This window comes from Ranitomeya variabilis, chromosome 4 (assembly GCF_051348905.1).
Source record: "Ranitomeya variabilis isolate aRanVar5 chromosome 4, aRanVar5.hap1, whole genome shotgun sequence".
In the NCBI taxonomy this organism is placed as follows: domain Eukaryota; kingdom Metazoa; phylum Chordata; class Amphibia; order Anura; family Dendrobatidae; genus Ranitomeya; species Ranitomeya variabilis.
Genome location: NC_135235.1, coordinates 51015072 through 51029719, shown reverse-complemented (window position 1 = coordinate 51029719; position 14648 = coordinate 51015072). Strand labels below are relative to the sequence as shown.

The window sequence follows — 14648 nt, the reverse complement described above, 5'->3', positions numbered from 1 at the left end:
TGTCCCCAATGGAATAATTCCTCTCCGCTGGTGAAAAGGTCTTAGAGAAGAGGAAGCAAGGATGCTTCCGACTTTGAGCATCCTTTTGGAAGACGACTGCTCCAGCACCAACGGATGAGGCATCCACCTCCATAATAATTGGCCTATCTACATCAGGGTGATGTAGAATGGGAGCGCTAGCGAACTGTGACTTAATCAAGAGAAAGGCCCTGGATACCTCCTCCGACCACAACTTGGGATTTGCCCCCTTCTTGGTGAGGGCAACCAAGGGAGCTACCAATGTTGAGGAGTGGGGAATGAACTGGCGATAGTAATTAATGAACCCCATAAAGTGCTGCACCGCTTTGAGAGAATGGGGTTCCTGCCAGTCCATCACAGCCTGTAGCTTGGCAAGATCCATAGCCAATCCCTGGGCAGAGATGATATAGCCAAGGAAAGGCAAGGATTCCTACTCAAACACACACTTCTCCAACTTGGCATAGAGGGAGTTAGCCCATAGGAGGTCAAAGACTTTGCAAACATCTCTCCGGTGGGAGTCTATATCTGGAGAGTAGATGAGAATATCATCCAGATAAACTACGACCGAGGTGGAAAGCATATCCCAGAAGATGTTTACAAAGTCTTGGAAAACGGCTGTGGCATTGCAGAGCCTGAAGGGCATCACCAGATATTCATAGTGCCCATCCCTGGTGTTAAAAGCCGTCTTCCATTCGTCCCCCTCATGGATGTGAATCAGGTTGTAAGCACCCCGCAGATCTAATTTAGTAAATACCCTTGCTCCCCGTAGCCTATCAAAAAGCTCAGATATCAGGGGTAGTGGGTCCTTTTTTTTAATGGTGATGGCATTAAGACCCCTGTAGTCTATGCATGGACGTAGTTCTCCACTCTTCTTCTGTACGAAGAAGAAGACAGCCCCTGCAGGTGACACTGACTTCCTAATGAATCCTCTTGCCAGATTCTCTTGGATATACTGTGACATTGCCTCAGTCTCCAGGAGAGAAAAAGGATAGACTCGACCCCGGGGAGGCTCAGCACCAGGCAAGAGGTCAATAGGGCAGTCATAGGGGTGGTGAGGCTGAAGGTTCTCCACAGCCCTTTTGGAGAACACGTCCGCATAGGGCCAATATTGCTTGGGAAGAGAGGATAAATCTGCGGGTACCTCTGTAGTAGCAACCTGAACGCTCTCCCTCTGACATCTACCCCCACAAGATTCACCCCGTCCTAAAATTCTGCCTGTAGAACCCTCGATATGAGGAGAGTGATACCGTAGCCAAGGCATCCCTAACAGGATCTCATCAATTCCCTCAGATATAATCTCCTGATGAGATGGCGACATGGACAGAGTGAAAGGGATGGTCTGGTGTGTTATCTGTGAGGGCAGTGCTGACCCATTCACCACTCGTACAGTTACTGGTTGAGCTAGCATTACCAGGAGTATTGCATGACATCGGGCGAAGGCAGAAGACATAAAATTGTGCTCCGCTCCAGAATCCACGCAGAGCTCTACCGAGTGAGTGAATGAGCCTATTGTAATTACCCCCTTAAAGGACAATTTGGAGGCAAACGTTGCCGTGTCTAGTGTACCTCCACCTACTACCACTAGATGCTGACATTTCCCCGACCGCTGGGAACATCTGGTGGCAAGATGTCCTGACTGCTGGCAAACATGACAAACCTGGAGTGCATGAGCGGTCCAGGACTTAGATCCTGCTCGTGACACTTCCATGGCTTCATGTGACTCAGGAGCCTGGACTGGAGATTCCAAAGGTTTGGCGAAGGTGGGAGCCAGCTGAAATCTCTGCCTACACTGGGCTCGCTCTAACCTCCGCTTGTGAAAACGGAGGTCAATACGAGTGGACACTGCTATTAACTCCTCCAGTGTGGCGGGAATCTCCCTAGTGGCCAGGGCGTCCTTCACATGGTGAGCCAGCCCCCTCCAAAATATTGGAATAAGGGCTTTATCCGACCACTCCAGCTCAGATGCTAGGGTGCGGAAGTGGACGGCAAAATGGCTGACTACGGACGAGCCCTGAGTCAATGCCAACAGTTGGAGCGCCGTATCATGGGTGACACGAGGTCCTAAAAAGACCTGTTTCAGAGTGCTCAGGAACAACGAAGCACTCTGCACCACATGATCGCCACGCTCCCACAGCGGCGTAGCCCACTCCAACGCCCTGTCCGACAGGAGAGGCACAATAAACCCCACCTTAGCCCGCTCTGTAGGGAAACGAGAGGCCAGAAGCTCGAGATGTATAGAGCACTGACTCACGAAACCCCTACAAGATTTACTATCACCAGAACATTTTTCTGGCAGCAAGAGGCAAGATAGAGTCGGTACAGGGGTGGCAGTGGACAAGGTTGCTGCAGCCACGCTAGCAGCCTGAACAGCAACTGCGGTTACATCCACAGCTGAGGTTGTGCGCTCGAGAGCCGCCAACCTACCCTCCAGCTGCTGGATGTACAGCAAAGATTGCGGTTTGTCCGTCATTACTAGCCATGTCATCTGGCGTAGCACCCCATCACTCTCCTTCTTGGTCAAATAGCCCTTACACAGCCTGGGGGTGTGTTTGGGGTCATTGTCCTGTTTAAAAATAAATGATGGTCTAACTAAACGCAAACCGGATGGAGTAGCATGCCGCTGCAAGATGCTGTGGTAGCCATGCTGGTTCAGTATGCCTTCAATTTTGAATATATCCCCAAGAGTGTCACCAGCAAATCACCCCCACACTGTTAGGGCTAGCGGAATGCACCAAATAATTAGGAAGATAGAGTAAGGTGCGTTCGCAGCCCGGGGTCCACCATACAGAGATGGAACCTGCTGCTAAGTAATGACGGACTATATGGTGGTACAATGTGGATACACACACAGGTAAACTTCACCCTGAGTGGAGGAAGCGAGCCCTGTTGCGTCACAGGGCCGCGGTACCGCACCAAGAGCGCAAGCAAGGAGTCCCAGAACTCAATCCCAAGACACAGGATTTGACTTCATATAGACCTCTTGTGCTCGACACCGCGACTGGGGTATCAGAGAGAAAGAAATAATATTAATAAGGATGCACAAGAGTGCATGCGGTGCCGCACTGGCGTACACCACTAACCACCCAGGTTTGGGTCAGGAAAGCGCTGTGAAAGCGCACGGCGCTGCACTGGTGGTCACAGCAATAGATGCTGTTTTGTGTGTTTCGTGCTGATGGCTAAGTCGGGCGCTAGATATCAATCATCCACTTTACGCGAGCAGTCATTCAATAGGGATGGGATATTTAAGGATGACTTGCACTCATCAACACACACACATACTGTATACAAATGTACACTAGCGCATAGCCGTGCGGTCATGCAAACCTTTTATAGCTGCAGCATGTACAGGACCTTCCCAGAAGGACCAATGGGAAGCTGCCACAGAAGTTGAGCATCTTCAGGACCTTCCTGGAGGACCAATGGGATCTGCTGCAGTATCTGAGCATGTGACCCTCGATCTCCAATGGGAGATCTTGCCCTGGACATGCTCAGAATGGGAAAAGCAGGATTTAGTCCAAAAAGCGTCTGCTCGCTGGTGCCCAGCACTGGCTTCAATGGCAGAAGCTGGAAAAGCAGCAGTAACCCTATGCACAGAGAGAGACTGAGCAAGACGCTGGGACTGACATCTCCGCTGAGCAGACTCCACTGTGGCTGGAGAAGAATGGGAGACCGTAGCGGAGATGGTTTGAGATTCCCCCTGTGCAGAGGCGGGAATTGACACCTAATACACACCATCCTCCTCCATGCTTCACGGTGGGAACCAGACATGTAGAGTAAATCCGTTAACCTTTTCTGCGTCGCACAAAGACACGGTGGTTGAAACCAAAGATCTCAAATTTGGACTCATCAGACCAAAGCACAGATTTCCACTGGTCTAATGTCCATTCCTTGTGTTCTTTAGCCTAAAAAAGTCTCTTCTGCTTGTTGTCTGTCCTTAGCAGTGGTTTCCTAGCAGCTATTTTACCATGAAGGCCTGCTGCACAAAGTCCCCTCTTAACAGTTGTAGAGATGTGTCTGCTGCTTGAACTCTGTGTGGCATTGACCTGGTCTCTAATCTGAGCTGCTGTTAACCTGCAATTTCTGAGGCTGGTGACTCGGATAAACTTATCCTCAGAAGCAGAGGTGACTCTTGGTCTTCCTTTCCTGGGGCGGTCCTCATGTGAGACAGTTTCTTTGTAGTTCTTGATGGTTTTTGCAACTGCACTTGGGGACACTTTCAAAGATTCCCAATTTTTTGGACTGACTGACCTTCATTCCTTAAAGTAATGATGGCCACTTGTTTTTCTTTACTTAGCTGCTTTTTTCTTGCCATAATACAAATTCTAACTGTCTATTCAGTAGGACTATCAGCTGTGTATCCACCAGACTTCTGCTCAACACAACTGATGGTCCCAACCCCATTTATAAGGAAAGAAATCCCACTTATCAAACCTGACAGGGCACACCTGTGAAGTAAAAACTGTTCCCGGTGACTACCTCTAGAAGCTCATCAAGAGAATGCCAAGAGTGTGCAAAGCAGTCATCAAAGCAAAAGGTGGCTACTTTGAAGAACCTAGAATATGAGACATAATTTCAATTGTTTCACACTTTTTTGTTAAGTTAAATTCCACATGTGTTAATTCATAGTTTTGATGCCTTCAGTGTGAATGTACAATTTTCATAGTAATGAAAATACTGAAAAATCTTTAAATGAGAAGGTGTGTCCAAACTTTTGGTCTGTACTGTATATAAAAAAATGCACTAACAGATCACCTCTCCTATCCCCAATTTAAAAAAATAAATAAAAAAAATAAACATATTGTATCAGCATACTGTATCTATAAACTCTCAAGCTATTAACCTATAAAATATTTTGCTATGTACAGTTAATGTTGTTTGGGGGGGAATGTCCGAATTGGCATTTTTTGGTTGTGACATCTCCACCCCAAAAATAACAAATACAGTAAAAAAGCAATACATAAAATAAAAACATCATATGTACCCAAAAATGATATCGATAAAAGTGTCAGCTCATTAAACAAAAACAAGACCTTACACAGCTACAACAGAAAAATATACTAAGGTCTAGTCTCAGAAAAGGCCAACACAAACCCACAAATAATTCTGTTCACTAACCTAGAGAGTTCTATTACTTAGGGAGGTTTACCACTGTCTTTCTGAACTTCCACTGACTGTGATTATGTAAATTATCTGTAACCATCAAGCTGTGAATCATAAATTATAACCACCAATCCGTGTGCTATACAGTATATTGCAACTAGCAAGCTGTAGACCATAGACTATAACCACCAAGCTGTAGACCATAGACTATAACCACCAAGCTGTAGACCATAGACTATAACCACCAAGCTGTAGACCATAGACGGTAACCACCCAGCTGTGCATGATAAACTTTAATCATCAAGCTGTGTTTCATAGACTGTAACCATCAAGCTGTGGACCATAGACTGCAACTGGTGGTTGGTGATCTCTATGGGAGAGGTAAAGGTAATCAGCCACCCCCATTAAATTTGTATGTTAATAGATGTTACATGGGCAGTAGAAATGTCCTGTAACATTACACCAGTGTGGGACAATGCACTTTAGGGAAATATTTGCAGAGAGACATTTTTTTTAGATCACCAAATTACTAGGGGAAGGGAGGACTTAATCTCCATGTTTGTCTCATGTCCCTTATTGCAGATGAATGTGTGAATGCAGAATCTAAACCCCAACCACATCAGTGTTACCTCATTATTTGTGCAGCATCTTCATTTGTCTCTGATTTTGCTCATGCTCCTATTTTAATTACCTGCTGGGAAAAGAAGGAATGTCTTTGTCCTTTCATCTTCATGTCCTTTTGGCTAAAGAGAAAAAAATAACTTCATGTACAGTTCATATATGTTTAACCTACTGTATTTTTTCATAGAAAGTTTGCAACTGTTGTATTCACACAAGGTGCAATCTGCTGTCACCCCTGACCCTGACGTTGGCTCTACAGGTCCTGATGCTTTGGCTACTTAGAACAACTAGAGTTTGTACATTAATCTCATATTTGATGTACGGACGTATTCTACAGTTTATTGTTTTGTTACTGGACTGTTTGGGCAACTATCTGGCAATGTCATTAAGTCATTATGTTAGTAGTACATTATATTATTTGAGCACTACATGTTACATTATGGCTTCCGCCAAGTAAGCTCCCATGGATAATCCATAGAGTCGCACATGTGCAGCTACCATTCTATTTCTCAAGATAGCGGTAAGTTCCAGCGCTGGGAATAAATGTTCCTGATGATTCAAACCTGTTAAAGTGAACCTTTCACACTTGTTTGGAGTCTATGCCACAATTCACAGGAGTGCTCCAGGTTTATTGTTTCTTTTGGTATGGAGGGGGTTGAGAGCTCTTGGTTTAAGTTGCTTAAATTCCATTGGCTTTTGTCTCAGCTGCTCCTTCACTCCCCATTCACTATTTAATTTAGCTTCTGTCTTCCTCACATGCCAGCAATTGTTTTTTCTATCCTATGCCTTAAGGTACCTTCACACGAAGCGACGCTGCAGCGATAGCGACAACGATGCCGATCGCTGCAGCGTCGCTGTTTGATCGCTGGAGAGCTGTCACACAGATCGCTCTCCAGCGACCAACGATGCCGAGGTCCCCAGGTAACCAGGGTAAACATCGGGTTGCTAAGCGCAGGGCCGCGCTTAGTAACCCGATGTTTACCCTGGTTACCAGCGTAAAAGTAAAAAAAACAAACAGTAGATACTCACCTGCGCGTCCCCCAGCGTCTGCTTCCTGACACTGACTGAGCTCCGGCCCTAACAGCACAGCGGTGACGTCACCGCTGTGCTGTTACTTTCACTTTAGGGCCGGCGCTCTGTAAGTGTTAGGAAGCAGACGCTGGGGGACGCGCAGGTGAGTATGTACTGTTTGTTTTTTTACTTTTACGCTGGTAACCAGGGTAAACATCAGGTTACTAAGCGCGGCCCTGCGCTTAGTAACCCGATGTTTACCCTGGTTACCAGTGTAAAACATCGCTGGTATCGTTGCTTTTGCTGTCAAACACAACGATACATGGCGATCGGACAACCAAATAAAGTTCTGAACTTTATTCAGCGACCAGCGACATCACAGCAGGATCCTGATCGCTGCTGCGTGTCAAACTAAACGATATCGCTAGCCAGGACGCTGCAACATCACGGATCGCTAGCGATATCGTTACAAAGTCGTTTCATGTGAAGGTACCTTTACTTACTACTGTTGTGTTCCTGGAGAAGGTGTAGAGCTTTTGGAGTGTTTGTGTTCCTTTTGATTCCTGTGGATATCTCCTTTATTTGCGTGTTTCCCCTGTCTGTTTCTCCCTGTGCTGTCTTATGTTAGTAGTAAGACTAGTGTTTTGCTGCCCAGCTCACTATTTAGAGATAAGACCCAGGGTCAGCCAGGGCTTAGGCACATGATGGCAAGGGGGGAAAGTACCCATCAAGAGTGATAGGGAGCGCAGGTGTCAGCATAACATGAGGGTTGAGGGGTCACCATCTTCTCCTCTCCCCATCGTCAAAGCTCACCTTTACCAGCTCCCTTGCCCCCGCTCTTTGCGTCGCACGGCAGCATCTCCCTGCCCTGGCGTTACAATTACCATTATGTCTGCAGATAAATAGTTTTTCAGAAATTGACAGGTTCCCTGTAAGATCGACACTACCGGAACATATGTTGAAATGTGCTCATAGCTACAAAATCTATGAGCATTCATATTGCCACACAATTGACCTTCCAGGTAAATACATGGTAACTGGCAATACAACATAGTTGCACGATTACTAAGTGTTCAGGTCCTCTTTATAAAGCCTTAAAATGTTGTAGCACATTATATGTGCATTGTGGTTAATATCTCTCACCTTGATCTCAACGGTTTTCTCTACAGAGTCTGTTCTGAGATCCTTTCCTACCAAAAGAACATCTTCATTGCAATCTCCTTCCACGTCCAAGGACCCACTTTCAACATGAATTGTTAGTGTCTCTGAAAATTGAATGTAGAGTCCAAAGTAAGGGACATATTATAGAGTATGAAGAAAATTATCTATAAGTTTGGTGCTCAAATCAAGAGCCGGAATATCAAACATCTGAGATTTTGAGCTACAGGAACCTTAATCTACCACTAAGGGCTCATTGACATGGTTCTAAAGTGTGGTAATAGGGTTCCCATAAAAAAGAATGGATACTCCACTGTCTCTCCAATATTTTTGTGGATTTGAGAAAACAAAAATCTAATAGTTTTGATTGTTAAAAAAAGTAATTTATACATAAAAACAATGAATCATTGCAGTACTTAGTTTTATAGCTGAAACATCCCAGGTGAACCTGTGTGAATGCCCCTCACAGACACATCGAGCCTGCTCCTTGTCCTGGGCTGTGATCAGATCTTCTGAGTCAGTTAGCGAAGCGACAATCTGTTATAACAATAAAGCAAATAAATGCAGACTTCATAAATGCAAAAAAGATAAAACATGTTCTTATTTTGCACAGTTAAAGTTTTTGGAGACCTGAGCATTAAATCATTGAGAAACTTAGCAAAATTGTGAGTTGTAGTATAAAACCTACAATCACTTTTCCTCAACTGGCTACACCACAACAATGGAAAGGTTAATGAATAACTTTATAGCCGCACTGCAAAATGTATGGCCTGGATTAATTAGGACTAAAATTCAGTTCTATCCACTGTTTATTTCTCTCGTTTTATTGGTTACTGTATATTTTACCTCTCCCACCTCCCACCATCCACAGTTATCAGTAAGCTTTTTCTAAGCTGCGTTTTGCAGTGTTCATCAAGGGTAAAATTGATGTATACCCTTGACCGATCCCACAATGCTACTATAGCCAAACAGTGACATGTGTCGTATATAGATCTCACGTGTTGTACATTGGTCTCATTGTACACTGTAACAAGTGGTGTACATTGGTCCAATTGTATAAAGTTTTGAATCTATAGGGTATTGTCAAGAGAAAGATGAGACACCAGACCCAACAATGCAGATGAGCTGAAGGCTGCCATCAAAGCAACCTGGGCTTCCATAACACCTCAGCAGTGCCACAGACTGATCGCCTCCATGACACGCCGCATTGATGCAGTAATTGATGCAAAAGGAGCCCCGACCAAGTATTGAGTGCATTTACTGAACATACATTTCAGTAGGCCAACATTTTGGATTTTAAAATGATTTTTCAAGCTGATGTTATAAAGTATTCTAATTTACTGAGAATGACTTTTGGGTTTTCATTGGCTGTAAGTCATAATCATCAACATTAACAGAAATAAACACTTGAAATAGATCACTCTGTTTGTAATGACTCTATATAATATATGAGTTTCACTTTTTGTAATTGAAGAACCAAAATAAATTTACTTTTTGATAATGTGACCTCTATAGTAGGGTTGAGCAAAACGGGTCATTCATTTTCAAAAGTCGCCAACTTTTGGCAAAGTCGGGTTTCATGAAACCCAATCCGACCCCTGTGTGGGGTTGGCCATGCGGTACACGACTTTCGCGCCAAAGTCGCGTTTCAATGACGCGAAAAGCGCCATTTCTCAGCCAATGAAGGTGAACGCAGAGTGTGGGCAGCGTGATGACATAGGTCCTGGTCCCCACCATCTTAGAGAAGGGCATTGCAGTGATTGGCTTGCTGTCTGCGGCGTCACAGGGGCTATAAAGGGGCGTTCCCGCCGACCGCCATCTCACTGCTGCTGATCTGAGCTTAGGGAGAGGTTGCTGCCGCTTCGTCAGAAGCAGGGAGAGCGTTAGGCAGGGTACATTAACCACCAAACCGCTTGTGCTGTAGCGATTTCCACTGTCCAACACCACCTTCGGTGTGCAGGGACAGTGGAAGCTACATTTTTTTTTCTCTCAGCGCTGTAGCTCATTGGGCTGCCCTAGAAGGCTCCCTGATAGCTGTATTGCTGTGTGTACGCCACTGTGCAAACCAACTGCTTTTTTCAAAGCACATATCCTCTTGTTCCTTCCTTTCTGCACAGCTATCTTTTTTGTTTGTCCACACATTTTATTTAATTTGTGCATCAGTCCACTCCTTATTGCTGCCTGCCATACCTGGCTGAGATTACTGCAGGGAGATAGTAATTGTAGGACAGTCCCTGTTTTTTTTGGTTTTTTTTTTTGTGGGAGATTAAGATTGGCATTTCTGCTAGAGTGCAATCCCTGTGTGTGCCATCTCTCACTCAGTGGGCCATAGAAAGCCTATTTATTTTTTTGCTTGATTTGTGTTCTAAAATCTACCTGAAAAAAAATCACTACATCAATCAGTGGGAGAAAAATATTGGCCTCAGTCAGGGCTTGTGTGCCACTCCTGACTCCTGTGTGTGCCATCTTTCACTCAGTGGGCCATAGAAAGCCTATTTATTTTTTTGCTTGATTTGGGTTCTAAAATCTACCTGAAAAAAAATCACTACATCAATCAGTGGGAGAAAAATATTGGCCTCAGTCAGGGCTTGTGTGCCACTCCTGATTCCTGTGTGTGCCATCTTTCACTCAGTGGGCCATAGAAAGCCTATTTATTTTTTTGCTTGATTTGGGTTCTAAAATCTACCTGAAAAAAAATCACTACATCAATCAGTGGGAGAAAAATATTGGCCTCAGTCAGGGCTTGTGTGCCACTCCTGACTCCTGTGTGTGCCATCTCTCACTCAGTGGGCCATAGAAAGCCTTTTTTTTTATTATTATTTGGTTTCTAAATTGTCCCTGAAAAAATCATTTTATCTTATTTGGTTTCTAAAGTCTCCCTGAGAAAAAAAAAAAAATAGGTGGGAGATTAATATTGACATTTGTGCTTGAGTGACAGTCCTGCGTGTGTGGCATCTCTGATTTGGTGCCACAGAAAACAGAGTGTGTAACATTGTGCCTGATTTTCCTTGTGGTCTCACCAACCTGTTAAGGGATATTGAAATCATACTGAAGTTATAGCTCACCGTGTAAGTTGTTTGACAGCAACAAATAAAGTTACTTTGGTTAAGTTTTTAAAACAATGAGGAAGTCTGGTGCAAGAGGTCGTGGCCGTGGGCATTCATTGTCAGCTGGTAATGATGGTAGTGGTAGTGGAGCATCAGGTGGTCATGGGGATAAAAATATTCCACCTAAGTCTGGAGCTGTGGAGCCAGTTTTGTCGTCTGGCTACACAAGGCCTCGAAAGCTCTCTTTTCTGGGAGTAGGAAAACCACTTTTAAAGCCAGAGCAGCAACAGCAAGTTTTGGCTTACATTGCAGACTCAGCCTCTAGCTCTTTTGCCTCCTCTTCTGAAACTGGTAAATGTAAAAGCAGCGCGTCGCTTGTGGATGTTCACGGTCAGGGACAAGTCGCTTCCTTGTCCTCTTCAGCAAAAACAACAACAAGAGAGAAGGATGCAGCAAGCGACACAACGGGTTACTCCATGGAGCTCTTTACACATACCGTCCCTGGCTTAGAAAGTGAAACACTTAACAGACCATGCCCATTACAAGTAGATTCTGACATGGAGTGCACTGATGCACAGCCACAGCCAGAGTACTATGCTGCTCCTTTGACTCAGACCACAGCATTGCCCTCTCAGGGTACTGATCCGCAATCAGACCCTGATGAGACTATGTTGCCCCGCCACGAACGCTATACAACCGACCGACACAGTGACACAGACAAAGTTGCACACGAGCTCGAAGAGGAGGTAATAGATGACCCAGTTGTTGACCCCGATTGGCAGCCATTGGGGGAACAGGGTGCAGGCGGCAGTAGTTCAGAAGCGGAGGTGGAGGAGGGGCCGCAGCAGGCATCAACATCGCAACAGGTTCCATCTGCCGGGCCCGTATCTGGCCCAAAACGCGTGTCAAAGCCAAAACCTGTTGGAGGACAGCGTGGCCATCCGGTTAAAGCTCAGTCTGCAATCCCTGAAAAGGGATCCGATGCTAGGAAGAGTGCAGTCTGGCATTTTTTTAAACAACATCCAATTGATCAGCGCAAAGTCATCTGTCAAAAGTGTTCAACTAGCTTAAGCAGAGGTCAGAATCTGAAAAGTCTCAATACTAGTTGCATGCATAGACACTTAACCACCATGCATTTTCAAGCCTGGACTAACTACCAAACGTCCCTTAAGGTTGTAGCACCCTCGGCCAATGAAGCTAGTCAGCAATGCAACATCCCTTCTGTCACTGTAAGGCCACCATTTTCCGCACCACCGGCAGTATCTGTGCAGGTTTCTTTGCCAGCCAAAAGCAGTCAGGGTCAGGGAATCACCAGTTTTGTAGGAGGAAATATTGCATCTAGGGCACCGGTGGAAACAATACCGTCTCCAACTGTCTCTCAGTCTGCCATGTCCACCGGCACACCCGCAAGTTCCACGATCTCCATCTCTCCAGTTCAGCTCACACTACATGAGACTCTGGTTAGAAAAAGGAAGTACTTATCCTCGCATCCGCATACACAGGGTTTTAACGCCCACATAGCTAGACTAATCTCATTAGAGATGATGCCCTACCGGTTAGTTGAAAGCGAAGCTTTCAAAGCCCTGATGGAGTACGCTGAACCACGATACGAGCTACCCAGTCGACACTTTTTTTCCAGAAAAGCCATCCCAGCCCTGCACCAGCATGTTAAACAGCGCATCGTCCATGCACTCAGGCAATCTGTGAGTACAAAGGTGCACCTGACTACAGATGCATGGACCAGTAGGCATGGCCAGGGACGTTATGTGTCCATCACGGCACACTGTGTGAACGTGGTGGATGCAGGGTCCATAGGGGACATCAATTTCGGGACAGTTGTGCCTAGCCCACGGTCTAGGAAACAGTTGGCTGTAGGCGTTCGCACCCCCTCCTCCTCCTCCTCGTCCTCCTGCAGAAGCGACAGCTCTTCCACAGACCGCAGTCGGCCAACCACTCCATCGGCAGATGACACTGTTGCACACCAGTTGTCCCATTATGGGCCAGCTACTGGCAAGCGTCAGCAGGCTGTATTGGCTATGAAGTGTTTGGGCGACAACAGACACACCACGGAAGTTCTGTCCGAGTTCTTGCAACAAGAAACGCAGTCGTGGCTGGGCACAGTAGATCTTGAGGCAGGCAAGGTAGTGAGTGATAACGGAAGGAATTTCATGGCTGCCATCTCCCTTTCCCAACTGAAACACATTCCTTGCCTGGCTCACACCTTAAACCTGGTGGTGCAGTGCTTATTGAAAACTTATCCTGGGTTCTCCGACCTGCTCCTCAAAGTGCGTGGACTTTGCTCACATATCCGACGTTCGCCTGTACACTCCAGCCGTATGCAGACCTATCAGCGGTCTTTGAACCTTCCCCAGCATCGCCTAATCATAGACGTTGCAACAAGGTGGAACTCAACACTGCACATGCTTCAGAGACTGTGCCAACAGAGGCGGGCTGTTATGTTTTTGTGGGAGGATACACATACACGGGCAGGCAGTAGGATGGCAGACATGGAGTTGTCAGGTGTGCAGTGGTCCAAGATACAAGACATGTGTCAAGTCCTTCAGTGTTTTGAGGAATGCACACGGCTGGTTAGTGCAGACAAGCCATAATAGGCATGAGCATCCCCCTAATGTGTCTGCTGATGCAAAGTTTGACGCACATAAAGGATCAGGCGTCTGCACCAGAGGAAGAGGAAAGCCTTGATGACAGTCAGCCATTGTCTGGTCAGGGCAGTGTACAGGACGAGGTAGCGGGCGAAGAGGAGGTGGAGGACGAGGAGGATGATGGGGATGAGTATATTTTTAATGCGGAAGCTTTCCCGGGGGCACTGGAAATTGGTTGTGTGGCAAGGCCGGGTTCTGGTTTTTTGAGGGACACAAGTGACGTAGATTTGGCTGAAACTGCCCCTCAACCAATCACAACCGGAGATTTGACAACTGGAACTTTGGCCCACATGGCGGATTATGCCTTACATATCCTAAAAAGGGACACACGCATTACGAAAATGATGAACGATGACGATTACTGGTTGGCCTGCCTCCTTGATCCACGCTATAAAGGCAAATTGCAAAATATTATGCCACATGAGAACTTGGGACTAATATTAGCAACCAAACAATCAACTCTTGTTGACCGTTTGCTTCAGGCATTCCCAGCACACAGCGCACGTGATCGTTCTCACACGAGCTCCAGGGGGCAGCAGACTAGGAGTATTAGGGGTGCACACATCAGAAGTGGCGTTGGACAGAGGGGTTTTCTGACCAGGTTGTGGAGTGATTTTGCTATGACCGCAGACAGGACAGGTACTGCTGCATCAATTGAAAGTGACAGGAGACAACATTTGTCCAGTATGGTTACTAACTATTTTTCATCCCTTATCGATGTTCTCCCTCAACCGTCATTCCCATTTGATTACTGGGCATCAAAATTAGACACCTGGCCAGAATTGGCAGAATATGCATTGCAGGAGCTTGCTTGCCCGGCAGCAAGTGTCCTATCAGAAAGAGTATTCAGTGCTGCAGGTTCAATATTAACCGAAAAAAGGACTCGCTGGCTACCCAAAATGTTGACGATCTAACATTCATTAAAATGAACCACAACTGGATTTCGAAATCTTTTGCCCCACCTTGCCCGGCCGACACCTAGCTTTCCTATGAAAAGCTCTTGCCTGTGGACTACTGTGAATTACTTTTA

At 45.9% G+C, this 14648-nt stretch overlaps 1 protein-coding gene across 1 annotated transcript in view; it reads right to left on the bottom strand.

Annotated features, from left to right (window-relative positions):
* LOC143769709 (alpha-2-macroglobulin-like protein 1) overlaps nt 1–14648 on the bottom strand; it is a 289826-nt gene that overhangs the window by 101001 nt on the left and 174177 nt on the right. Inside the window, exons 20-22 of the mRNA XM_077258495.1 lie at nt 8325–8445; nt 7894–8015; nt 5810–5861 (exon numbers count right to left, since the gene is read on the bottom strand). Of these exons, the coding sequence (XP_077114610.1) occupies nt 5810–5861; nt 7894–8015; nt 8325–8445 (295 nt within the window). The remainder of the gene's footprint in view (nt 1–5809; nt 5862–7893; nt 8016–8324; nt 8446–14648) is intronic.